This window comes from Microcebus murinus, chromosome 12, assembly GCF_040939455.1.
Source record: "Microcebus murinus isolate Inina chromosome 12, M.murinus_Inina_mat1.0, whole genome shotgun sequence".
In the NCBI taxonomy this organism is placed as follows: Eukaryota; Metazoa; Chordata; class Mammalia; order Primates; family Cheirogaleidae; genus Microcebus; species Microcebus murinus.
Window position 1 is genome coordinate 92,718,226 of NC_134115.1, and position 25,408 is coordinate 92,743,633.

The 25,408-nt window shown below is 62.5% G+C and overlaps 4 protein-coding genes and 1 long non-coding RNA gene across 5 annotated transcripts in view; 2 read left to right on the top strand and 3 right to left on the bottom strand.

Moving 5' to 3' along the window:
* RABL6 (RAB, member RAS oncogene family like 6) overlaps positions 1-1,388 on the bottom strand; it is a 28,884-nt gene extending 27,496 nt beyond the window's left edge. Inside the window, exon 1 of the mRNA XM_012784543.3 lies at positions 1,016-1,388. Coding sequence (XP_012639997.1) covers positions 1,016-1,145 — 130 coding nt within the window. The 5' untranslated portion in view covers positions 1,146-1,388. The remainder of the gene's footprint in view (positions 1-1,015) is intronic.
* A 197-nt stretch (positions 1,389-1,585) lies between these two features.
* CCDC183 (coiled-coil domain containing 183) lies at positions 1,586-10,060 on the bottom strand. The gene is made up of 14 exons (XM_012784544.3): positions 9,894-10,060; positions 9,305-9,426; positions 8,876-8,953; positions 8,402-8,569; positions 7,982-8,086; positions 5,774-5,896; positions 4,486-4,611; positions 4,331-4,385; positions 3,746-3,846; positions 2,764-2,924; positions 2,392-2,560; positions 2,204-2,314; positions 2,032-2,128; positions 1,586-1,751 (listed from the first exon to the last, which is right to left on the bottom strand). Exons 1-14 carry the CDS (start codon positions 9,973-9,975, stop codon positions 1,630-1,632), a joined length of 1,620 nt encoding a protein of 539 aa, XP_012639998.1. The 5' UTR covers positions 9,976-10,060; the 3' UTR covers positions 1,586-1,629.
* Positions 10,061-10,077: 17 nt separating this feature from the next.
* Positions 10,078-11,633, top strand: LOC109731195 (uncharacterized). Its single transcript, XR_002224750.2, has 2 exons — positions 10,078-10,222; positions 11,289-11,633. It is a non-coding gene; the product is annotated as an uncharacterized LOC109731195 (long non-coding RNA).
* Positions 11,634-12,196: 563 nt separating this feature from the next.
* On the bottom strand, positions 12,197-14,076 carry TMEM141 (transmembrane protein 141). The gene is made up of 5 exons (XM_012784547.3): positions 13,961-14,076; positions 13,697-13,763; positions 13,433-13,516; positions 13,122-13,229; positions 12,197-12,628 (listed from the first exon to the last, which is right to left on the bottom strand). The coding sequence occupies exons 1-5, from the start codon at positions 14,012-14,014 to the stop codon at positions 12,615-12,617; spliced, it is 327 nt and encodes a 108-aa protein (XP_012640001.1). The 5' UTR covers positions 14,015-14,076; the 3' UTR covers positions 12,197-12,614.
* A 7,799-nt stretch (positions 14,077-21,875) lies between these two features.
* LCN15 (lipocalin 15) lies at positions 21,876-23,876 on the top strand. The gene is made up of 5 exons (XM_076008444.1): positions 21,876-21,971; positions 22,352-22,491; positions 22,568-22,638; positions 22,811-22,921; positions 23,527-23,876. Exons 1-5 carry the CDS (start codon positions 21,876-21,878, stop codon positions 23,874-23,876), a joined length of 768 nt encoding a protein of 255 aa, XP_075864559.1.
* The last annotated feature ends 1,532 nt before the right edge of the window (positions 23,877-25,408 follow it).

The following is a 25,408-nucleotide window of genomic DNA, read 5'->3' on the forward strand; positions in this document are numbered from 1 at the left end:
CGCTTGAGCCCAGGAGTTTGCGGCTGCAGTGAGCTAGGCTGACGCCACGGCACTCTAGCCAGGGTGACAAGAGTGAGACTCTGTCTCGGAATCGGGGTGTGGGGGGGGAAGCAGGGAACAACATAAAAGCCTGTAAATACTGCGGAGAAAGAACCCTCAAAACGGAAAAAGTAAAAAGAGGTCACGAGGACAATTTACATAACTTATAACAAGGGACAGGGCGCTCCCGAGTCTGTCTGCAAATAACTCCTCCTTCCCACAGGGAAAAGGACATCTCCTACAATCACAAGAAGGCTGTGCCTTCTGGAGCTTTTCTAAATATGTCTCTTACAAACTCTTCTTAAAAAAAAAAAAAGAAAAGAAAAGAAAAGAAAAGCGAGAACGCGTGGCGCAGGTGATATTCCGTCTTCAAACTCGGCAGAAGTCAACAAAGAAAAATCCCAGGGCGCAAACCACCAGAGCCCCTGGATCTTGGCGCCCCTCGTGCAGGTGGGCGCAGCGCCCCCAGCCAGCGGCCCCCCGCCCGGCGTCGCGAGACAGTCCCCGGGCGGCGGCAGCAGCAGCAGCGCCACAGACCGACCGACCGACAGACCGGCTCTTCCCTCGCGTTATGTAACGATTCCTCCTCGGCCAGGTCGCCTGGGCCGGCGGGGCACCGCATGACGCACCGCAACCGCTGGGACCGAGTTTACGGTTCGAGGCCGCGCCGGACGGCTTTCCCACAGGCAAGCGCTCCTCAGAACCGACGGCGCTCGGAGGAGCCCGCCCTCGGGTCGGCGAGGGCCCGGCCCGCCCCGCCAGGCAGCACCTCCCGTCCCTCCGGACCTGCCCCTGGAGCACCTGCCGCGTGCCCGGCGCCCGCGGGGCCCACGCCCGCCCCCGAGGCCGGCCAGGGCCCCCCGCACGCGCCGCGCCGCGCCCGTCCCCGACGACACGTCCCACTTTCCTCCGGCGCCGGGCGCCCTGCCAAGCGCGCCGGGACCCGCGGGCGCGGAGGGCGGCCGCCCGCACTCACTGTTGTACTGCACCCCCTTGGCGAAGCGCCTCTGCAGCGCCTGGTTCATGGACTGCAGCCCCGCGGGGATGTTCTTGTCCCGGCCCGGGGCCTGCTCCGACCCCACCAGTTTCTTCAGGGCGGAAAACATCTTCCTGCTCAGACGTCCGAGCCCCGGCGCGGCCGGCGAGCTCAGCGGCGGCGCGGCGTGGCTCGCACCATGTCCCGGCGGCCCGGGCCTCCCCGCGGCCGGAGCCGGCGCGGCCACAGGCCGGGGTCCCGGCGGCGGGGCGCGGCCTCCAGCGGCACCTCGGGTACTTCAGTCGCGGCAACTCCGCTCCGGGCCCCGCGGCCCCTGGCGCAGCCGCTCTCCGCCGGTCCGCGCCGCCATCTTGGCGCCGGCTGCGCGGGGCGCGCGACTACGGGGCGGCGCGAGGGCCACGGCGGGGTTGCGCATGCGCACACCCAGTTCCGGCGCCGGCCGCGTCGGCTCTGCTTCCGGCTCCCGCCCCGCTCCCGCCGGCTTCCCTGCGCCGGCCCGCGACCTGGGCTGTTTCCTCCGAGCCCCTGTCGCCCAGCGAGCCGGGCGGTCCTGGAAAAATGTTTATTTGTGTAACGAAGCGGGGCGGGCGGGGCTACTTCTTCTTCTTCACCTTCCCCACCTTGAGCTTCCCCTCGATCAGCTGCTGGGCCTGCCCCTTGATCTCGGCGCGCGAGGGCACGTAGCTGTGGTCCACGTCGGCGAACTGGAAGGTCTCTGCGGGCGGACGGGCGGGATCCCGAGTGGCCCCGCTGTCCCCTCGCGCCGCCCCCAGCCCGCGGCCCCGCCAGGCACCGGGCCCCTCCTCTCGGGAACACTCAGTGGGATTTTGCCATGGCTTCACCCCCGCACACACATCACTAAGCCCCTCCTTCGTGAAAGTCCGCGGCGCAACACACCCCGCGGCCCCCACTGCCCTCCAGGACGTCCTGGGCGAGGGGAGGCGGCACCACCCCGCCACCCTCGCGCCCCTGGGGCTGAGCGCCTGGGCCTGTACCGATCATATCCTCCTCCAGGTCCTCAAAGCTGATCCTGGTGTTGTGCTTCTCCTTCAGCGTGGACGACTCGAGGGCGTCCCTCACCATCGTGTTGACCTGTGGGGCAGCCCCGTTCAGCTGTGGCCCTCCCTGAGCGGACAGGCCTTGGGGACGGCTCCTGGCCCAGCCTACCTCCTCGGTCCTGGAGAAGGCCTGCACTCGGTCGATCAGCCACATGAGCTTCCCCTCGCAGTACTCCAGCTTGCTGTACAAATCGAGGGTGTCGGGGACCACCGCTTCTTTCTGCAGGCCGGGAGAGGGGCTCATCTCCCCTCTGGCCCTACGGGGACCTGTGTACAGGCAGCTCCCCCACTCCATACCTGGATAGAAGACGGGGCCACCCCGACCAGCCGGATGTAGAGGTTGTCGATGCCCATCTGGAGGGTTAGCAGTAGCTTCTGGCTCTTGGTCAGGTTGGCGTAGGCCACCTGGAGCCTTTCCTGTTCCCCTCTCAGTGTGTCCTTCATCTTCTTCTCAATGGAGTTATAGCTGGGGGTGGCGATGGGAGCACAGTGATGAGCGGCCCCTCAGGAAGCTGGGTGCTGTCCTCAGGTCAGGGTCGGGCTCAGATGTTGGCCGTGGGTCCCCTGCTCATTTGCAGGGGTGAGCACGCTTCCAGCCCAGCCCCAGCCCATAGGGGCTGTTTGTGAGGCGTCTGGGGTGGCCCAGCCGCCCTGGAAGCCCTGGGGCACCTGACAGAATCCGGCGCCTGGTGGAACTTGAGCACTGCCTCCTCCAGCTGCAGCTTCTTGGCCAGGGCCTCCAGCTGCCTCCGCCTCTCCTCACAGTCCTCCATCTGCAGCTGCAGGTTCTCCTCTGTGTTCTTCTGGGCCAGGAACCGGCCAGCGATGTCCTGGCCGGTCCAGGAGAGAGAGAGGCAGGTGAAGGCTCCACAGAACTGGCTTCCTCTGGGGCCCTCCCAGTGGCCAGCATAGATTGTCTGCACTCAGGGCTTAGTGATAATGTGAACTGCTGCCAGCATCATGGGCTTGTGAGGAGCCAGCCAGGGGGTGATGCGCTTTTTTTTTTTTTTTTTTCTAATTTTAGAGACAGAGTCTCACTCTGTCATCCAGGCTAGAGCCCAGTGGCATCATCATAGCTCGCTGCAACCTCAAACCCCTGGGCTCAAATGATCCTCCTGCCTCAGCCACCAGAGTAGCTGGGACTACAGGTACCCCCTGGCAGGGGTGAAGCACTTTGCGTGGGAGAGAGGGTGGATAACCCCAGGAGAGACAAGGAGACCACCGCTGAGGGACGTTCTGTCACTTTGAGTCACTTGTCTGACCGTGAACAAGCTTGTGTCAGGACCTAATAATAAACCCAGATGGAATTAAAATGAAAGGCAGGAGGTGGAGACAGCTGCCTGCTGTGAGTGTCAGATTGGGAAGAGACTGGGGGTTGGAAGCAGAGGCCACATCCTTGGCCTCTGGATCCTCAAATTCTGGCAGGTGCCCTGCTGCGCTTGGAGTGGGGATGGGATACGCAGCTTAGTCCCGAGAGTGTCCTCTGCCCCGAACCTGCTCTGCGGGTCCCAAGTCTCCTTCCAGTCCTGGGAGCAGCAGGGCTGGCCCTGAAGGTTCGGGGTCCTCCGAGAGAGCTACAGCTTTCTGTGTCCATTCCAGGGGGCCTGCAGACCCCAGCCCAGCTCAGCCCGGGGAGCGCAGGGAACATTACCCAGAGGTGGGAGCACCGCACAGCAGTCTTGACTTTATCCACGAGAGCGGTCACATCCGTCTGGTATTCAATGTCAGTTGTAGAGGTTTCTTTTTTCCTCACTGGCAGAGGGGAAGAGGCTGTCAGCATGCAAGGACGACCAGGGGCTCTGTGCGAGGCCATCAGACGCCCAGTGTCTAGAAGGCCACCCAAGCAGCTGATGCCCTCTAGCTGGGGCCCTGCACCTTTACCTGCTATCTGCCTGGTTGGGATGCTCCAGGCAGCCCCAGTGCAGGGGAGGGCCTGGCACCGTGGGGCTTAGTGATGCTCCTCAGAGGCAGCTTGGGGTCCAGGGGACTCATCCCCTCTGAGAAGTCACTGAGTGACAGAGTCCTGGGGTGGCAGGACAGCATTACTGTGGCCATAATCACCCACAGGCTGTCAGCCTATGCAGGGGTCGTTGGGGACAGGCAGGGGCTCGTCTGTGTCCCTCACCCCAGTGACTGCATGGTACACCTGCCTCAGGGTGGCCTTGACTGGGTTGCCTGAGCCAGTGCTGGCCTCTCAAGACCCTGGCCGGGGGCAGGCAGGGAGCGGAGCACTTGCCTCTCGGGGTATCTATGCTCATCAGGTTGGTAGGGAAGTCCAGGTCCGTCTGGCCCTGATGGCAGAGGGAGGAGGAGGAGGGTGAGCCATGCCCTCTGCAGGGGGTGGAGCGTCCACTCAGCAGGGGTGGTGGAGGGGCCAGGCCTGGGGCTCACCCGGCGGTACTTTTCACTGGTCTCCTTGGTATGGATCTTGTCAATCAGCTTCTTCTGCTGGTTGAGCCGATTCTCCCGTGCCCTGCGCTCCTCGATGAAGTTCGCCTCCTTTTGCCTCATGTTCCTCTGGGGACAAGGCGGGGCTGTCTCACCAAGGCCCCCCTTGGTACTGAAGCCCGTGGGTGGGCGTCAGCCCTCATCTTAGACTTTGGAACAGCACCCAAGGCTGTGGGCCATGCCTTCTTCCCAAACCAACAGTGCTGCCGGCTCCACCACCACCTGCTTCCCAGAGTCCTCTGGGACCCCTGGCTCACACGCGCCCAGTGTTCCCTCTCCAGCTCTAAACACTAACTCATTGTCCCGTCAAACCTGGTCTCTCCCAGTGCATCCTGCTTTGGTCGCTAAAGCCACCATCCATCTGCCCCTGCCTCCACGTCCTGGGCACTGCCTCCCTCACCATTGCCGTCGTCACAGCTCACCAGGGTTACCTCTTAGAGGCTTCTTTGCTCCGTGTACTTCTGGCCACCCCCACTCCCCCTCTGGCCTGCCCAAGTGACCAGCATTTCTGCCCTGGCACTGTCCAGTCCCTGCAGCTAGAACACACCCTTTTTGAAGCACAAATCTGGTCATGTCCCTTCCATCTCCTCCCAGGGCTCCAGGTGAGGAGTTTGGCCCTGCTGGCCCCACTGTCTCCACTGACTCCTGGGGACAGAACCTTTTGGACTTTCTCTGCCCCCAGCCATGTCACCTGCATGTCATGCTTCTCCCAACCCCACACCTCTGCCTTCGTTGTCTCTCCTCCTGCCAAGTTCCGGCTACCCCTGTCCCTGCTCGTTCATTCCTTCAGAGCCCAGCTCGAGCCCTGCCTCCTTGGAACAGGCTAGTACCCCAGGATGGGCACCCACGGCGGCCAACACCTTGTTGCCACCCTGGCCCGGCAGCTGCGCAGCATTTTCTCATAGAACATGGGACTAGCAGCTGCCTCCTTTGCTGCCTGCTCCAGGAGGAGGAGCTGCATCCCCAGGGCCCTGTGGGGGCCTCGCACAGATGGGGTGAATGGGTGACCCCACCCTGGCCAGGCTGACTCTCCCTCCCGCCTACCTCATGGCTTCTGTGCCCAGTGGGACCCCCTCTGTCCTGTGGGTGAGCAGAGGCTGGGGGCTGGCTGCTGGGTCCCTCCAGGGGTTGTAGGCAGTGTGGGCGTGGGGGTCTCCTGATGGACCGATGGGGCCAGATGGGTCTGGGAGAGCCAGCCCTGGAGGCCCTCAACCCCGGGCCCCCAGCTCACCTTGACCTCATCTGTGATCATCATGGCGTCTTGGGACATGACCGTCATATCCGACAGCTCAGAGCAGTAGCTGGTCACAAGATTCTGCAGCTTGTCCAGCTCTGTGGGGTATACCACCAGCACCTGTGAGGGCAAGGGCAGGTGGGCACAGGGGCCACAGGCAGCTCGAGTGCGTCCCCTCCACGATGGCTTCTGGGCTACGGCCCCAGCCCCCAGCCGGGCACCGAGCAGGTGAAAGGAAGTGTTTCGGGAGGGGCAGACAGCCGTGGCCTGGTGGACTCTTCTGCGGCCCAGAGACACTGAAAAAGGTAGTGAGTGAGATGTTCTGCCCAGGAAAGGCTGGCTGAAACCCAGGGAGGCACTCTGCTTGGGAACAGCTTTCGTCTGAAGTGAAGCCAAGGGTCAGAGTCAGGGCTCAGGCCAAGGCTGCTTCAGACTAGATAACTGTGTGAAGTTGGGAAAGTTACTTAACCTCTCCGGGTGTCCCTATCTGTAAAAGGTGATAGATAATGGCTCTTTCAGAAGGTTGTTGTCAGGATCAATTGAGAATGTAAAATTAAGTATTTAGCCCAGACCTGCTGCATAAAGGTCCAAGATAGCTTTGCTATTAGTATTTTGGTTTTAATGACTATAAATGTCGAATTTTTGTCAGTTTTTAAAAAACATGGAAGACTACGGGAATTTTTTTTTTTTTTTGAGTGTGTATATTCTAAAAAGAAGAGGAGGCTGGGTACAGTGGCTCAAACCTGTAATCTTAGCATTTTGGGAGGCCGAGGCAAAAGGATTGCTTGAATGAGGCCAGGAGTTTGAGACCAATCTGAGTAACATAGCAAGACCTTGTCTCTACAAAAATAAAAACAAAAATTAGCCAGGGGCGGTGGTGTCACCTGTATTCCCAGCTACTGGGGAAGCTGAGGCAGGAAGATTACTTGAGCCCAGGAGTTCGAAGCTGCAGTGAGCTATGATTGACACCACTGCACTCCAGCCTGGGTGACAGAGTGAGACCCTATCTCTAAAAAATAAATTTAGGCTGGGTGTGGTGGCTCACACCTGTAATCCTAGCACTCTGGGAGGTTGAGGAGGGTGGATCGTTTGAGCTCAGGAGTTTGAGACCAGCCTGAGGAAGAGTGAGACCCTGTCTCTACTAAAAAAATAGAAAGAAATTAGCTGGACAACTAAAAAAAAAAAAAAATATATATATATATATATATATATATATATATATTTAGCTGGGTGTGGTGGTGCATGTCTGTAGTCCCAGCTACTTGGGAGGCTGAGGCAAAAGGATAGCTTGAGCCCAGGAGTTGGAGGTTGCTGTGAGCTAGGCTGATGCCACAGCACTCTAGCCCGGACAACAGAGCGAGACTCTGTCTCAAAATAAATAAATAATAAAATAAATTTTAAAAAGTAAGAAGAAGGTGCTACCAGGGGGACATAAAGCACCCAGGTGTAGGTGGGGTGTGGGAGGGGTAGGCCAGGAAGGAAAGGTGGGTAAGGCCTCCAGGTGAGACCCCAGGACCAGGGGCTGAGGCAAGAGGGACAGGCAGTAGGAGGAGGGACAGCAGGGACAGGACTGGAGGGGCAGGACCCCAGCAGGAAACAGCTGCAGTGCCCCAGCCATCCTCACCCCCACACACACTGCACTTCCACCATGTGGCTGTGCCACACACCACCCTCCAGGCTCCCCTTTGCCCAGCTGTAGGGGGAGGGTGTCTGGGGGGCTCCCCTACCACTTCCCAGGCTCTCTGCTCCTGCAGCCCCTCTCTCTCCCTGCCCCATCCCTGCTGCTCTTCTCAGCACTGTCCCCCAGCCCCTCCTGTCTTCCTCCTACTCCTCATCTACTGTCCACAGGCCTGTGCTCTGCTTCGTGGGAGGCCGAGGGGCAGGGCTGGCGGTGGGGCTGGCTCGAGTGGGGAGCAGACCCTTCCACGTGCAGAAGGCGCCCTGCCTTGTAATATATTAGGGGGCCCAGGCAATGAAAAAGTACAAAGGAGCCCAAACCATTTAAAAAGTACAAGCAAGTCCAAGGGGTTCTGATGCGCCCACGACGTGCTTTTCTGGATTAGCAAACGGTCAAGTTTGTAAAGGAGTGTCCCGCTTAGCTGGTTCCCAAAGCAGGACTCGGTCTTCCTGCGGGCCCTGGGGGAGCGGCGGGTGCCAGCCCTGGCCCTGCCCCTCCGGGCCGCCCTCTACTGGTGGGGGGCTCACTTGCTTCAGGTAGTCCAGCAGGTCCACGTACAGCAGCTGCACGTGCTGGCTCGTGGTGATCTTGATCACTGTCTTTTCGATGTTGTTCTCCAGCTGGCGAATGACCTGGCGGCGGACCGCGGGCACCTCGAGAGTGCGCGGGGACTGGCAACCGGGGGCCCAGGGGCCCGCCCCAGGGCGTCGGGCTGGGCTTTTTCCGGGGGTGGGGGGTGGGGAGGGGTGCTTGCCTCACGCCGCCCCTTCCTCCCGCTAGCCCCGCCCCCGCTGCGGCCCCGCCCCCAGAGACTCCGCCCTCCCCGGGGCCCCGCCCTCCCCGGGGCCCCGCCCTCCCCGGGGCCCCGCCCTCCCCGGGGCCCCGCCCTCCCCGGGGCCCCGCCCTCCCCGGGGCCCCGCCCTCCCCGGGGCCTGGCGCCCGGCCACCTGCAGCAGCTGCTGCTCCTCCTTGCTGCCGTCCGGGTAGCTGTTCAGGCCTGCCAGCTCCAGCTGCATGTTCTCCAGCTTCTGCCCGCGCCGCCGCACCAGGTGGATCAGCACGTTGTGCACGTTCACGCGGTCGAAGACGTACTTGCGCAGCCTCTCCCGCGCCACCTGCTCGGGAGGGCACGATCCGCGCGTGGGTGCGGGGTAAGGGGCGCCGCAGAGTGCCAGGAGCCGGCAGGGGAGGGACACGTCCGTGGCCACCCCGCAGGGACGCAGGGCCGGGGCTGGGCATCCCAGCTCTGTGGTAGAGTAGGTGAGGAGGGCCCAGGACTCCCTAGCTGGCCAGAGAGCCAGAGGGGCCCCGCTGCAGGAGGTGGATTGCTCTGCCCTCGCGGGCTTAGCGGGGCGCGCAGGCAGGGTGTCGGGGTGGGGTGGAGGTCCTTCAGAGGGCCGCCCCTGCCCCTGCCCCGTTACCTCCACGGTGCTGCGGCAGTGCGCCAGCCTCAAGAGCGTGTCTTTCCCGCAGGCCCTGGACACGGTCCACTGGTCGCACTGTGGAGGGCGGTGGCTGAGTCGGAGCGCCCCTGCGGGAACCCCCAGCCGCAGCCCCGCAGGCGTCCTCCTCAGGGCCCCGTCAGGCCCTGCTGCGGGCCCTACCGGCATCCCAGCTCTGTGGTAGAGTAGGTGAGGAGGGCCCGGGACTCCCTAGCTGGCCAGAGAGCCAGAGGGGCCCCGCTGCAGGACGTGGACCCGGAGGTGGCACCCTCACGGGGTGCGTGGGGAGGAACCTGCGGCCACGCTGCTGGGCTGACTGGAGCCCCTTCCGGGATGCACCCCGGCTCCAGAAAGATTGGCAGGGGCCCCCTCACGCCCAGGCAGCTGGGAGGGGTGGGGCTCGTGCACCTTCTTGGCCAAAGCCCAGTCATGGATCCCGCGGCGGATGTTGCCACGCAGGAGGGTTATCGTGGCCTTGTTCTGGGCTGACTTCTCTTTCATGCCCTGGATCTGGAGCGTCCGACATTGCTCTGCGGGCAGAGGGGACAGGGTGGCCAGGATGTAGGCTAGGGCCCCCCGCCCCCCAGCCCGGAATCCCCCAGGGAGGGGCTGGCATCAGGGCTCTGTCCTCCCATCCTGGCCCTGGGGACAAGGCTCCACTGCTTATCTGAGAGGCTCTCAGTGGCCAGGGTGTGGCAGTGGGGAGGCTGAGGCCAAGGACAGGGGTGAGGTGTCGGTGTCCTGTGGTCCTTCCAGAGCTGCTGCCCACAGAGGCAGGTGGGTTCCTTCTGGCTTTGGGGCCCATTTGCTTGTATGCCCACGAATCTCCTTGAAACACACCCCCCCCCCATGGGAGGTCCCTTTGATCCCTCCCCCAGGCCTCGTTAGGAGTGGGCAATAGAGTGTCTGCTTGCCCTTCCACCTCCTGGTGTTAAAACTGAAAGTTCTGCTCCCAGAACCCCAACCACAGGTGGGCCAGGGCAGCTGGTCGGCCTACCCTGGAGTCGAGTGATGGTCCTCAGCTCCTGCGTCTGCTCCTCCACATCTGCCTCGCTGAGGCTCTTCATGGTGGCCCTCATGGTCCCCCAGGGACCCTGTGCACCTCCCACGTTCCTCCGCCTTGGCCTGCTCAACAGAGTTGAGGTCCAGGGGGTCCCCCAGAATCCCAGCCCATTGTGACGGGGGCCAGGTTCTCGATGCCCAGGTAACCCTGGAATTGCCGGCCCTCCCTGCCCCACCCTCTTGTCCTAATTTAGATGAGTCTTGTGGAGGCTGGCCGTGGCTCAGGAGCTGTGTTGGGGCTGGGGTGCCTCTTTCCTTGGGCAGGTGATGTGTGATGGGTTGGCACAGCACCCCATGCCACACCCGTGCCCCCGGGGCTGCCCTGCGCAAAGCTGGGTTGTGCCTCCTGCAACTGCCACTGCTTCACAGCATCTCTGCTCCCCACCACTTCCCCAAGTTCAAACGCCATGCCCTGAGTGACCTGGCTCACCAGACCCCAAGCCGAATCCCTCACCACCTCACCACCTCCCACTTCCCTCCCTGACATTTGCTGCTCTGCCCCTACTTCCCTCTGGGAACTCCTGGGTCTTCTGGTGCAGGTGCCATTCACCCCAGGAGGGGTGAGGTCCGTGCCGGTCTCTGCAGCCCCCCACCTTCCCTTCGAGTGAATGGCGTGCCCAGAACACCCAACAGCCTGAGACTCCATGGGGTACACACGCATTGGGCTACTTTCCCCCCAGCCTTGCTGTGTTGATTTGCTGTGGCCACCATGACAAAGCACCATGGATTGGAGGCTCAAACAACAGACATTTATTTTCCCACAGTTCTGCAGGCTGGAAGTCGGACATCAAGGTGTGGGCAGGGCTGGTTCCTCCTGAGGCCTCCACCTTGGTCTGCAGATGGGTGTCTTCTCCCTGTGTCCCCCCATGGCTGTCCCTCTGTGCACGTCCCTGTTCTCATCTCCACTTCTTAGGACACCTGTCGCGTTGGATTAGGGCCTACCTGCATGGACTCATTTTAACCTTAATTACACCGTTAAGACCCTGTCTCCAAACACGGTGACATGCTGAGGTCCTGGGGGCTAGGGCTCCAAAGCAGTAACTGTGGGGCACAATTCAGCCCCTAACAAAGGGCCCACCGTCCTCTGTGACCTCTCACACGGATCCCTTATGTTTCTGGTCACTGTCTGCTTTTAGAAGGCCAGTCCAGGCTAAAACTCCACGTTCACCCCTGCCCTCCTCCCAGCCCAGGCCTTGCCCTCAGGGGCTGGCAGCACCTGCCAGAGGTGTGGTCCGCTCACTTCCCCTGGTTCTAGGGGGCCCGGATTGGTGTCCTGCTGAGGCAGAGCCCACCCGCGGTCCCCGAGTTTGGGCTCTCCCTTCTTCCTCAGATCAAGAAGCCCAAGTCTCGGTGGGGCAGTCGCCCTTCCTGGGCACCTTGGTGCTCGATGGACACATGACTTGGCTCTGGCGAAGTGTGTGAGCAGAAGTGGCCGGTGAGCGCCCTCCTCCCCCTCTCTCCTTCCTGCTAAATGGGATAAAGACACGATGGCTGAGGCTGGTGCAGCTGCTTGAGACCCGAGGCGAGCAAGGGAGGCGCTCTGAGAATGGAGGTCACCACAGCAGGGTCTAACTCAAGGGACAGAGCTGGGGGCCCGGCTCCCTGCTGAGCCTCACCCACCCACCGGCACTTTTACATGAACGAAAAAATAAAAGCTCTAGCTTGCTTAAGCCCCCTTCTTGGGCTTTCTGTCACTTTGTCCTCCTGCCTACTCGGAGGGTGCGCCAGGTACTCTGTAACATCCTTTCAAGCGACCAGTCAGGCCCAGGTGAGGCTAAGCGGGGCTGGAGCGCACAGCCCTGCGCGGCCTTGCTTGTCACCGGGCGTCCAGTGTCCAACGACGGACTCGCCAAGGCTTGGAGCCTCTCCGCCTCCTTCCGGGCCGGGTGCCCAGGGAGGACAGCACCCCAACTGCCAGCTAGGTGGGGAGGGCCGGGGGCGGTTCCACCTGACCGGTGGGTGCGGAACCATCGGCAGCTGGCCCTGCCCGCGCCCCTTGTGCTCTGCACCTGCGCAAGTGGGACCGACTCAGACCCCTGCCCCCACCTCCCACCCTTGGCCTCAGGCCTTGGTGGTCTCACACGGCCTGCAGGGCTGGGAGGAGGGTCTAATCCTGGGCTCAGCGTTAGGAACATCCTCAGTGTGTAGTTGGTACGTTACCCTCACATGTGGCTGTGGCCACGAAGGTGACCTTTGATCTCCCTTCTCACCTCTTTGTTTCTCAGTTTAGAGCTCAGGTGGGGGAAAGGGACAAGTCATTTATTAGCCCTCCTATCCCAGCACCAATTGTTACCCTGGGCTCGTGAGGGTGCAGGGCCAGGATGGGGGCGCTACAGCACCAGAGAGGGCGAGCAAGTCCTTCCACCCGCGCCCCAGACAGGCGTGTGCTCACGGTGCCCACCCTGGTTCCTGCTGCCCCAGAGCAGCGCTGTTACGCCACCTGGGCAGAACTCTTCTGATCCCCACTCCGGGGCAGGTGCCAGGCTGGGGCAGGGACAGTGCACACAGGTTTGTCCGGCCTGGCCATGCACACGTGCAGAGGACACGGCTGGGGCACCCCAGGGTATGGGGAGGGCCAGCCTGGGGTTGGGGGGCACTGAGGGCCATGTTCCAGGATGCCCCCTGCCCAGGTCCCCCGTGCACGGCCGGAGCTCTCCTAGCTGCGTTGATCTGTAGGAGACAAGGGGAGACGGCTAGAACCACATCCACTGCCGCTCTGAGCACCCGCGTTATCATGGCAAAACCCGAGTCCCGTAAGGAGGTCGGGAGGCAGTGGAGGCCAGGCCTGAGATCAACTGGCGTGGTGCTCCATAAGGGGTGTCTCAGTCCAGCCACTCCCTGTGGGGCCCATGTGGCTGCGGTGGCACCCACACTCCTCCCCTGCCTCTCAGGGCACCTCATCCTTCCTGGTCTCCTCCTGAGAAGGGGGCCCTCCAAGGGCACGCTGTGCCTGCCTGCCCGCAAGGTCAGCCGTCCAGGACGCACAGGCCTGGCAGAGGGGCCCTGTCCAGCCTACCGCTTGAGGTCCCGGGTTGGCCTGCCTGAAAGTCTGGGCAGCAGAGCCTCGGTTTCCACTCCACGCTGCCCCCCCCGCCCCGCCCCTGCCCAGGTCCCACCCTCCAGGCCCTGCCTGGGGTTGGGGGGGACTGAAGGCCATGCTCACCTGTGCTCACGTCTTTGGGGAGCTTCCCTGTCTCGAGGAAGAGCCAGAGGTCGCTGCATTTCCGCGACTCCACCCTTGTCACCCCGTAGCTGGCCACGGAGCCTGCGACTGAAGACAAGGAAGGGGCAGGGCAGCGGGCTGGGCCTGGGCGTGAGGGAACTGGCGCAGGCCCCGGCGGAGATGCTGGGTGGGCTTGGGCAGGGCTCCTCGCCGGGGGCGGTGGCAGCACCACAGCTCCCACCCCTAGTGGAAGCCCACCCGTGCCGAGGAGCCGGAGCACCAACCCTGGGGCGCAGACCCTGAGTACCCACCCACGGCCACCAGCAGGCTCCACTGGAAAGGGTACGGACACCGCCTCTGGAGGAACATCTGCAGGCCGAGGGTCGCACCGGTGCCTGCCAGGAGCCGAGGTCCCCATCAGTCAGCCTGTACGCGGGGGCTGGCCGGGGGCCCACCTGGCGCGGCCTGAGAGGCACCTGCCAGGCCCCAGCACCCAGGGCAGGTGACTTGGCGCCACCTGCTGGCGCGTCGGGGTGAGACAGGAGGCGAGCTCTCCCACGCCCGGGTCAGCCTACCTGTGACGAAGGTGCAGACGCCCTTCACGAAGGCGCTCGACTGGCACGCGGCATACTCCCCGAGTCCCTGCAGGGGGCGGGGGAGGAAGGCTCCGTTCCAGCTCGCCTCCCTCGCCGCCCCTCCTGGCCGGGCTGCGCGGAGACCGGGGCCTGGGCCCAACTCGCCGCCCCCAGGCCGCCCGGGCCCCCGCAGCCCTTGCCGGTCCCCTGCCCCGCTCGGGTCAGAGTGAGGTCTGGGCCCACGTCCCATCCCGGCCTTCTCACCGGGTGCTTGGCGGCCACAGCGTCGTCTACTCGGGACAGGCCCAGGTTCACCATGGTTGGCCCGGCTTGGGGCGGGGCCCGCGCAGCCGCCGGCTGAGAGCGCAGGGGCCTGGGGCGGGGCCTGGGCAGGGGCGGGGCGGGGCCTGGGCAGGGGCGGGGCGGGGCCTGAGCAGAGGGCGGGGGAAGAGGTGGGGCGGGGCCTGGAAGGCGGGGTCTGCACAGGAGCAGGCAGAGACCGCGGGTCTGGAGAGGGGCCTGGAGGGCGGGGCCTGGAGGGCGGGGCCTGGGCAGAGGCGGGGCGGGGACTAGGGGCGGGGTCTGAGCAGAGAGGGGGGAGAGAGGTGGGACAGGGCTTGGAGGGCGGGGTCTGCAAGGAGCAGGCGGAGACCACGGGTCTAGGAGAGGCGCCTGGAGGGCGGGGCCTGGGCAGGGCGGGGCGGTGTCTAGGGGGCGGGGCCTAAGGCGGGCCTGCGCAGGAGCGGGCAGAGAGCCCCGGGTCTATTGCCGGGCCTAGGGGCGGGGCCTGATCAGGGGCGGGGCCTGGAGGGCGGGACCTGCTCAGGAGCAGGCAGAGAGCTTGGGGCCCAGAAGGCAGGGCCTGGAGGGCTGGACCTGGGCAGGGGCGGGGCCTGGAGGGCGGGGCCTGAGGCAGCCCGGCGCAGAGGGCGGGGAGAGAGGCTGGGCGGGGCGGGGCCTGCACTGCCGGCCCTGCGCCGGCGGCGCCCTCTCAGAGCAGTGGATGCGGGACCTTGGGCGCCGACTCTGCTGCACACTCTTGCTCTGTTGCCCAGGCTGGAATGCAGTGACGCAATCATAGCTCACTGCAGCCTGGAACTCCTGGACTCAAGCGATCCTCCCATCTCAGCCTCCTGAATAGCTGGGACTCCAGGTACATGCCACAACGCCCAGCTAATTTTTAAAATTTAAAATTTTAATTGTAGAGACGGAGTCTTGCTATGTTGCCTAAGCTGATCTCGAATTCCTGGCCTCAAGAGATCCTCCCCCATTAGCCTTCCAAAGTGCTGGGGTTACAGTGTGAGCCACCACACCTTGGCCTTTTTTACCTTAACGACCTCTTTGAAGGCCCTGTCTCCAAATATTAATACAATCATATTCTGAGGCCCAGGGTGTCTTCCTCTAAGATGGGTGAGGGGACCGTCTCTAGCGGCCCCGGACTCCCTGATATTTAGTGGGCCCCTCTTCCAACCCCTAGAACGGGGATCCCCCCGTGGAGAATCTGTGTCCCCAAGAGGTGTCCAGTGAGTGCGGGCGGGGGCAGGAAAGTCCAGGATGTGGTCTGTCTTGGAGAGACCCCCTTCCCTGCATTTTCCACATCCCAGCCTGACCGGTCCGGAGTGCTCCCACGTGGTCCTGCAGGCTCAGCTGGGCTCCGAGGCCGAGGCCGCAGCTCACGCTCCTGGGGCAGCCCCTGGAGGAGCCCTGTAGGAGGCCGGACCAGCCCCTGCCCGAAGAGTCCTGCTCGGAGGGTGTGTCTGTAGCCGGGTGGAGGCTGGGCAGGGAGGGTGCTGGCCCTGACTGAGGTCCACCTGCTCCTTTGTCCCCAAGGGAACTGAGAGGGAAACAAAGTCAGCCGTTGCCCAGCAGTGACGTCTGCCTGGTGCCCGCCAACTGGAGCCTGGAGCCCGCCAACTGGAGCCTGGAGCCGTCTCCGAGGCTCAGAAAGAGTCCCGCTCAGCCTGGGAGCCACAATGTCCCTGGAAGGGAGGCGCGTAGGGGGACAGGTCAGGTCACACCTGGCTCGCAACACCTGCTGAGCGCATACTATGGACCCAGACCGTCCGGGCCAATCAGCACACAGCATGAGTCTAGCTCTCTCAGCCAATCAACTTGAGCCTTGGACAGCTTCCAGCCAATTAGAGCAAAGCACAGGCAGCTCTTCTCAGCCAATCAGTGCAGGGTGCCAGCCCCGCCCACGGTGGAGGCTTAGCTGGTCTGAACTGGAGCAAGAAGCCGGCGGGGGCCTGGGCCCCGGGCATCGCAGGGCTCAGGGGAATGCAGGGGGCTCAGGGGTTACTGGGAGAGGGGAGCTGGGGGAACCGGGGGCGCAGGCATTATGGGGGAGCAGGGGTTACCAGAGGATGCAGGGGGAACTGGGGGGGTGGGGGAACCAGGGGCGCAGGGGTTACCAGAGGATGCAGGGGGAACTGGGAGGGGGGAACCGGGGGTGCAGGGGTTACCAGGGGGCACAGGGGCTACTTGAGGGTGCAGGGGGTACCCAGGGTAAACAGGGGCTCAAAGGGCACCCTGGGGCGCAGGGGCACCTCTTTTCCCCTGAGATTGTCTCTGCCATTCTCAGAGCACCTCAGCTTCTGTCCTCTGCAAGGTGGGATGGTGGTTGTCAGCAAATTTTATTTCTAACAGCTTTACTGAGATTTTTTTCGCGGACCACAGAGTTTCGACTCAGTGGTTTTTAGTACATCAGCAGAGTTTTGCAGCCATACTATTAACTCTAGGACATTTTCATGACCCCAAAGAGAGACCCCCCATCCACTAACAATCACTGCCTGTGCCTCTCCCAGCCCGGTAAGCACCCATCTACTCCCGCCTCCGGATTTGCCTGTTCCTGACATTCCGTGAGAAGTGAATCATAAGACATGGGTCTGGCTTCTTTCGCTGAGCATAACGTTTTCAGGGTTCCCCCACTCATTGGGTGAGCCAGCCTCCTTCCCTTCCAGTGCAAGGTTAGACCACACTCTACCTGCCTGCCTGTGGGTCCTGCCGGCGCCCTCCGCTCTGACCCGTCCCCGTGGCCATGGTGGGCACCGCACCTGCCGGCTCCTCTAGCAGGTCCAGGGGCTTCACAGTTGCAGGTCTGACTCCTGCCCTAAGGACGCTTGTCCACCTGGCCCCACATGCACCTCTGGGACGCTGCCCACCGGGTATCCCGGGCGTGCCAGCATGCACGGGGAGCCCGGCAGACAGGACGCTGGGCCCTGGCAGCCTAGCCTGTGCTGGACCTCAGGGTGGGGGCTGGGGACTGAGGCAGCCTCCTGCTGGGCATGTGCTGCTGCTGCCAAGCCATCTGGCTGCAAATGCTGCCGTGAGCTGCAGATCCCAGGCTTCAGTGAGCTGCAGGCCAACCTAGCCTCACTCACGGGCACAGGTACACCGAGCACCTGCTTTCTAACTCGGGGCCCCTGTAGGCGCTGGGGACATCGGAGTGAACACCCCAAGCGAGGATGCTGTTCTAGGCAGTTTACAATGTGCACGTGTGGGGAGCAGGCACTGCCCAAACACGGGAGGCCACATGCATTGGGCCCAGTGCCAGCGAGGGAGGAGGGAGACGAGGAGCCCGGAGAGCTGGGAGTGCAGGGTGGGAGGGAGGGGTAGGAGGGTGCAGGGTGGGAGGGAAGGGTAAGGGGGTGCAGGGTGGGAGGGAGGGGCAGGAGGGTGCAGGGTGGGAGGGAGGGGTAGGAGGGTGCAGAGTGGGGCTGGGGCAGACCCAGGAAGATTTTAAGCAGGATGCATTGGATTTATGCTTCATAAGATTTGCTCAGGGCCGGGCGCGGTGGCTCACACCTGTAATCCTAGCACTCTGGGAGGCTGAGGCGGGAGGATCGTTCTAGGTCAGGAGTTTGAGACCAGCCTGAGTAAGAGCGAGACCCCCGTCTCTACTAAAATAGGAAGAAATTAATGGGCCAACTAAAAACATATATACATAAAAAATTAGCCAGGCGTGGTGGCACATGCCTGTAGTCCCAGCTACTCAGGAGGCTGGGGCAGGAGGATCGCTTGAGCCTAGGAGTTTGGGGTTGCTGTGAGCTAGGCTGATGCCACGGCACTCACTCTAGCCTGGGCAACAAAGTGAGACTCTGTCTCAAAAGAAAAAAAAAAAAAGAAAAGATTTGCTCTGGCCACTGAGTGGAGAATGGCCTTTGAAGAACAGGGGTGGGAGGAGTGGGGAGGCCAGGGAGGAGATGGTGGTCGAGGGGGGTGGGTGCAGTTTCCCCTGGGCAGGAGGCCGCCCTGCACCTCTCATCGCCAGCACATGCTGAGGGGTCTGCGGGCCAGTCTGTCCCTCTGTCCTTGCTGATCCAGAGCTCTCTCTCCAGAAGCTTCGCTCTCTGTCCAGTAGTCCTGTCATTGGAGGTCATGGCTTTTGTCATACCCCCCCCTCCCCCAGCTCTGCAGCTCTGGGCATTGCAGGAGCTGCAGGACATGTGACGTGGTCCTGGGCTTGGCCCTGCGCTCAGCTCCACGGGCTCACCTGAGTCATCTGCTGTCATCCTTGGGGTGCACCTCGTGGGTTTGGGCTAATGCTCCTTCGGGCCTCCCTGCTCCTAAATCCAGGTGGTGGCATTTCTAGGGAAGATTTTTCATACACACACACACACACACACACACACACACACGCACACGCACACACACACGGAAAGAGAGACAGCACACTTATATACCTGCTTTTTAAAATTGAGGTATGATTTATATACAGTAGAAGTCACCCTTTTTGGTGTTAACTGGAAAAAAAAATGAGGTTTATAATTTGGAAAAGGAAATCTTTGTTTCTTATAAAGGTTATCAGCCCGAGGTGGCCGTTCCAGCAGCCTGGGAAACAGGGCTCCCGGACACAAGCCAGGAACAGGTGCTTTAAGGCAGGGACAAAGGGAACAGGACTTTATTTTTTATTTACTTATTTTTTGAGACAGAGTCTCACTGTGTTGCCTGGGCTAGAGTGCCATGGCGTCAGCCTAGCTCACAGCAACCTCAAACTCCTGGGCTCAAGCGATCCTCCTGCCTCAGCCTCCCGAGTCGCTGGGACTACAGGCATGCGCCACCATGCCTGGCTCATTTTTTTAAATATATTTTGTTGGTCAATTAATTTCTTTCTATTTTTAGTAGAGACGGGGTCTTGCTCTTGCTCAGGCTGGTTTTGAACTCCTGACCTTGAGCAATCCTCCCACCTCGCCCTCCCAGAGTGCTTAGGATTACAGGTGTGAGCCACCGCGCCCGGCAGGGAACAGGACTTTATACTGAGCAGGGTGGCTATACGCATATGCAACAAGCTATCGGAGGAGTCCTGAGTATTTGTGGAAGGGGAGCCAGGTGCCTGCACAGTGGGGCTTTCTGTTCTTTTGAGGTCCGTGTTACAAACGGCCCCTCTATGTCAAAAATGTGAAACAAGGACACGGACACCCTGTCTGCCAAGTTGCATAGACCATGATAACCACTCTGTGCTTAGTGGTCTTTTATCAGGAGGGAGTGCCGGTCTGGCCCTTAGGGACTAAAGTCTGGTGGCTTTAGCAAGACAGGGTGACAATGGTGTGCTCGACCTCCCCTCCCATCACTGCTGGGAACTTAGTTCTGAGGTTTAGCCGGCGTCCTCTAGGCCGAGGGGGTCTGTTCCGTCAGCAGGGAGGCTTAGGATTTTATTTTTTTTTTGAGACAGAGTCTCACTGTGCTGCCTGGGCTAGAGTGCCCTGGTGTCAGCCTAACTCACAGCAGCCTCAAACTCCTGGGCTCAAGCAATCCTTCTGCCTCAGCCTCTCGAGTAGCTGGGACTACAGGCATGCGCCACCATGCCCGGCTAATTTTTTCTACATATTTTTATGTTGGCCAATTAATTTCTTTCTATTTTTAGTAGACACGGGGGTCTCGCTCTTGCTCAGGCTGGTTTCGAACTCCTGACCTTGAGCGATCCTCCCCCCCTCGGCCTCTCAGAGTGCTAGGACGGCAGGTGTGTGAACCACCTCGCCTGGCCGAGGCTTAGGATTTTATTTTTAGTTCCGAGGGTACAGTGGCGCACGTTTTGACAGCTGCAAACAGTCCCGGAACCCCTGCAGTCACAGCACAGGACAGCTCCGTCACCCCAAATCAATCTTCCTTGTAGCCCTTTGCCGCTAATCACTCCCGAACCCCCAGCCGCTGGAAACCACGGAGCAGCCTTCTGTGCCCGTGGTCTTGCCTGGTTCTGAGTGTCACACCAGAGGAGTCTCGGGTTGCAGAGTTTTCACACCGGCCGCAGCGCTGCACGTCTGAGCGCGGCCGTGGTGCCGTGTGGGTCAGCGGCCGGTTCCTTTATTCCGAGTGATATTCCAGGGCACGATGGACCACGGCTTGCTCATCCAGATGCCCACCGGGGGGCATTTGGTTGTTGTCCCGGGTTTTTAGTGACTGCGAATGAAGTCACTGTGACCGCCAGGGGCAGGTTTGGTGGGAACATGGTCTCATTTCTCTCGGGGAACGCCTGGGGGTGCCGTGTTGAACTGCACGGTGAGTGGATGTTTCGCCTCATGAGAATCTGCCGGCGCGCCTTCCAGGGAGTGGAACCACCCCGGTCTCCCCGAGCAGGCCCTGCCGCAGCTCAGCCACGGGCTCTTGGGACCCACGTTCTGACAGGTGCAGCCGCCGTGCCCTGAAATGGCTCCAGTTTACGTCTCCCTAATGACTAATGACGCTGAGCACCTTTTCTTCTGCTTATCCATGTAGATGTCTTCTTTGGTGAAAGGTCCTTTCAAATATTTTGCCTGCCTTTGGTTTTTAAATCGGCATGCTTGTTTTCTTTCTTTTTTTTTTTTTTAAAAAAAAACAGAGTCTCACTCTGTTGCCCGGGCTAGAGTGCCCTGGCGTCAGCCTAGCTCACAGCAACCTCAAACTCCTGGGCTCAAGCAATCCTCCTGCCTCAGCCTCCTGAGTAGCTGGGACTACAGGCATGCGCCACCAAGCCCGGCTAATTTTTTCTATATATTTTTAGTTGGCCAATTAATTTCTTTCTATTTTTAGTAGAGACGGGGTCTCGCTCTTGCTCAGGCTGGTTTTGAACTCCTGACCTTTAGCGATCCACCCGCCTCGGCCTCCCAGAGTGCTAGGATGACAGGCGTGAGCCACCGCACCCGGCCGGCATGCTTGTTTTCTTATCGCTGACTCTCGGGAGTTCTGCAAGCGTTTTGGACGGCATTGCACCTGGTGGCTCTCGGTGGCCTTGGCAGGGACCTGCCTGAGAACTGGCACCTCCTGAAGCCCGGGGTGTGGGCGGTGGCCAGGAGGAGCCCTCAGTTCCTTCCCCTCCCTCCCGGCTGGGCGGTGAAGGTCTGTCTCTGACCCTGTTCCTTCTTCCCCTCTGGAGGGCTGGCAGCGCTCTCCTCCCTGGGTGGTGGGCCCCGAGGCCACGTGCTGCACCCCGTCCAGTCTCCCGGGGTGCTCTGTGCGGACAGAGGTCACCGGAGAGACCTTCCCAGGCTCCAGCTTCCAGCAGCCCCCGGCGCCTCCTGGCGTCGCTCCCACCTGTACACTTACACAACCAGCGATAAGGCAGCGTCCGGTACCATAATCCTCCCTAAGCGCCAGCCCAGCCCCATCCTGTCCCAGGTGTGCCTGCTAGAGGCCCTGCTGCTGATGTGTTGGGGGCAGTGGGGTGTCGGGAGTGAGGGGTGCCCAGGCCTTTCTCACGGCTGTGCTAGCGCAGGCTCTGTCCAGAGGTCTGGCCAGGGGTGAGCCCACCCCTGTGTTGGGGATGAGAGGGAGTGAGGACTGCTAGGTGTTCAGGTCCCAGGTGGGGGCCTGCTGGCCAGAGCTGCACCCCAACTTTTCTCTGGGCCCCCGGCCCCAGCCAGGCCGGAGGGTGGACAGAGGTGCTTGAGGTGTCAACCTGGGAGAGCCTCAGCGGGGCACTGACCGCTCGGACCCTGAGGCCGGTCACCTGGTCAGGTGCCTGGCAGGTCTGGGAGACAAATCCTCAGGCTGTGTGCGTCAGGAGAGAGCCCGGCTGTCTGGAGCCCTCCAGGAAGTGACCCCTGGAGCTGGTGGAGCCACTCGGGCGATTGTGCCCAACAATGGACAAGGGCTGGAGCTGCCCAGCCTGCTCCGCGGGTGGGCCCAGGGGGTGGGCCGGGCTATAAAGCTGGGCCTGCTGGGGCCTGGGGACTCAGGGCACCAGGGGCCGGAGGGCAGCGTGGCCATGGAGTCCTTCCTGCTGAGCCTGGTCCTGGCCCTGCTCTGGGTGTCCACAGCCCAGGCTGAGGTCCTGGTGCAGCCCGACTTTGATGCCGAAAAGGTACCAGGGACCCCTGGGCTGTGCCTCAGGTGGGTGGGGCCGAGCCCTTGCTGCACGCGATAGACAGCCACGGTGGTGACAGAAACGGCCCCTCTCCTGGAGGGCTTGCCCTGCACATGCTGTGGAGCTGCTCTCCGTTTAGCCCCGAAGCCACCCTGCACCTGGGGTAATTCCTGGGCCCATCTCACAGTTGGGGGAACTGAGGCTCAGAGCTGGGCTGTGACCTGCCCGAGGCCAGTTCCTGCCCACGCTGGGCCAGAGGTGGACACTGAGACCGTGCGCTGTGTGACTGCAGGCAGGGCCCTGTTCCTCCGGGCCCCCGGGGGAAGGAGGGCCCTTGCCCGGGCTGCCCTGCCTGGCGGTCACGGAGCCGCCCACAGTTCTCAGGCCTCTGGTACGTGGTCTCCATGGTGTCCGACTGCAAAGTCTTCCTGGGCAAGAAGGGCCACCTGCGGATGTCCACCAGGGCCATCACGGCCACCGCGGGGGGCGGCCTTAGTGTCCACATGGAGTTCCCCAGGTGAGCCGCCCGGGCTGGCCGGCTGGGCTAGGGACCTGCTATGGGCTCGGCAGTGACGCGGGCCGTGCACCCCCAGGGCAGACGGCTGTAACCAGGTGGATGCTGAGTACCTGAAGGTGGGCTCCCCGGGGCATTTCAGAGTCCCAGGTAGGTCCTGCCCTACACAGCGCTGGGGCCCTGGACCCCTCTCTCCAGGGGTGACCGCTGGCCCTCTCCCCCTCTGCCCCCCACTGGCTCACAGCCCCGCAGGGCCGGGCGTGGGTGGGTGGGCGGGCGCTGGGCTCTGTCCAGTTCTCCACGGCCGCTGTCTCCTCCGCAGCCTTGGGCTACCTGGACGTGCGTGTGGTGGACACGGACTACAGCTCCTTCGCACTCATCTACATTTACAAGGAGCTGGAGGGGGCCCTCAGCACCATGGTGCAGCTCTACAGTGAGGCCCCGCCCCCACCGTCTGGACCCTGCCCAGGATTTGGGCAGCGTCTCCCTGGACACGCCCCATCCCCCCTGCCCCCGCCTCTTCACTCCCGAGTCTGGGCGTAGGGGTTGGGGTGGGACCCCACGGCTCTTTGGATGGGAAGGGGGTCGGCTGCAGGGGGTCCCTGAGGGCCAGACGCCGGCCTCCTGGGGGTGGTGGCGCGCCCTGCCCTGCTTGGCCTTGCTGCCTGAGTCCCTGAACTGGGGCTGAGGCTCTCTCCTTTAATTCCTGGGGCCCCCCAAGGTGGCGAGGGCTAGGTGAGGCTGGGGGCTGGCAGGAAGGATGCCAGTTGCCGAGAAGGATGCTTAAGGGGGCGTGGGGCCCAGCAGAACCTGGCCCAGAGCTGCCAGGGCACCCCAGCCCCCAGGGTGAATCGAGTGAATTGGGAGTCGTGTGACTCCAGCCAGGCAGGCGCTTTCGTGCGGTGGGCAACCTGCCTGGCCTCACCTGGGCGCCTTGCTGTCAGCACTCAGGGAAGTGGAGACTCCTCCCCCTGCCCTTTGCCCCTGCCACAGTCCCTGTGAGCTGCTGGGCTCACAGTGACCCCCGCTCCGCCCCAGGCAGGACCCAGGATGCCAGTCCCGAGGCGGTGAAGGCCTTGCGGGACTTCTACCCCACCGTGGGGCTGCCTGACGACATGATGGTCCTGCTGCCCAAGTCAGGTGCGTGGCCCAGCGCGGCCCCAGCCCGGAGCGAGGGGCGGCAGGTGGTCCTCTCTTCTAGGGGTGGGCTGGCTGCCCCTCCAGCCCCTCCAGCCCCACCATCCCCCACACAGACTAAGGGACAGGTCCCGGTGGCATGGTGGGGGGTCTTCACCGGGGAGTGGAGGGCAGCCCGGCCAGCTGGGCATGTCACCGCCGTCCTCCTTCCTGCAGACCTGTGCTCCCGCAAGGACAAGGAGGCGCCCTGACACCTCCGGACACCACCTCAGCCCTCCCCAGGTGGGGCAGGGCGACTCCCCGGGTTCTCTGGGCCCCGCAGGGCTGCCCGCCTCCCTGCCTCCCCTGCAGCTCGAGTTCTGCACGTGTAGACCCCCGAGGCCCCGGTTCTGCCTCTCCTGGGAAGCCCCCCTGGTGCCTTAGGGCTGCCACAACAAAGTCCCACAAACTGGGTGGCTTAGGACAACAGGAACTGTCCCCTCACAGCCCTGGGGGCCAGAAGTCCAAGTCCAGGTGTCCACAGGGCGAGGGCCTCTGGAGGCTCTTGGGGAGAGTCTGCCCCGGGCCACTCCAGCTTCTGGGGGTGCCGTGGTCCTGGCGCTTCTCGGCATGTACAGGCATCACCCCAATCTCTGCAGCCGTTGTCCCAGGGCCATCTTCCCTCCGAGGGCTGCGTCTGAATCTTCCTTGTGTTGTGTGGGCGCCAGGCTTTGCATTTGGGCTCACACTAAACCCAAGATGATCCCATCTCTAGATCCTTAGCTAACGGTATCTGAAAAGCCCCTATTTTCAAGCATGGTCCTATCTGGGGGTTCTAGGTGGACGTGAAGTTTTGACACTATTTGATTCACCACACCCTGTGTCCCCGGAGCCTGGGCCCCCTCCCAGGGCACGGACCCTGCTTTGGGGTTACTGGTCCTCAGTCTCCCCCTGAGGGCCGCGTGAGACAGACCCACAGCCTTGTCCTTCAGTGCCTGTCACAGGGCCCCAGACCCAGGTCCTGGGGGGACCCTCCCCCACACCAGGCACCAGGAAAACGCTGGGCGGCTCACCCAGGCTCATTGCCAAGAACGTGGCACCCCCGCAAAGCCGGGGATAAGAGCTGAGACTCCAAGGTCGCCCCCCCCAGCCTCTGGAGGGACCCTGCGAGGAGAGATGTTCCTGAGGTCCCCTTGGGGGTGGCGTGCCCTCAGCTTTGCAGCCTGCTCCCTGTCCTGGCACCCGCATTTCCTGTGTCTTTGCACTTGTCCATGAGCTTCGGGTCAGCGGCCGGCATCCTTCTCTCTGCTGGTTGCCGCAGGGACATCGGGGCTGCTGAGTCTCCCATGTCACACCTGCTAGTTTGGGACACAGGGGTGGGGGTGGGCGTCACTGCCAAGTCACCCCCCAGAAGGTTCTATTGGCAGAAAGTGTGAGCCCCCTCTTCCTGCCCCCGCCCTCCCCCTCCCCACCAATGTCTCAAGGGACCAGAGCGGCTGTGGGTTTTGTGGTTTGGTGGCCGTCCCGTGGCTTCCTTGCCACGCTGCCCTCTTCACCGAGGGCAGGGGCTGTCATCCCTGCCACTGAGCGAGGGAGGGACCCCCGAGGGCAGGCGGGGCAGCGGTGGGCAGGTGCGTCCAGGTTAACAGGCGTGGCAGGATCGCTCTCCCTGCCCATGGGGGCAGCAAGGGCCTCTGCGGGGCGCGGGTGGACGGAACAGCCATGCCTTCCCCTGCAGGTGGCCCCGGCAGCAGGCCTTGCCGCCCCAGGAGCCCAAACCCCCAGCTCTGGGGGGACCGACGTG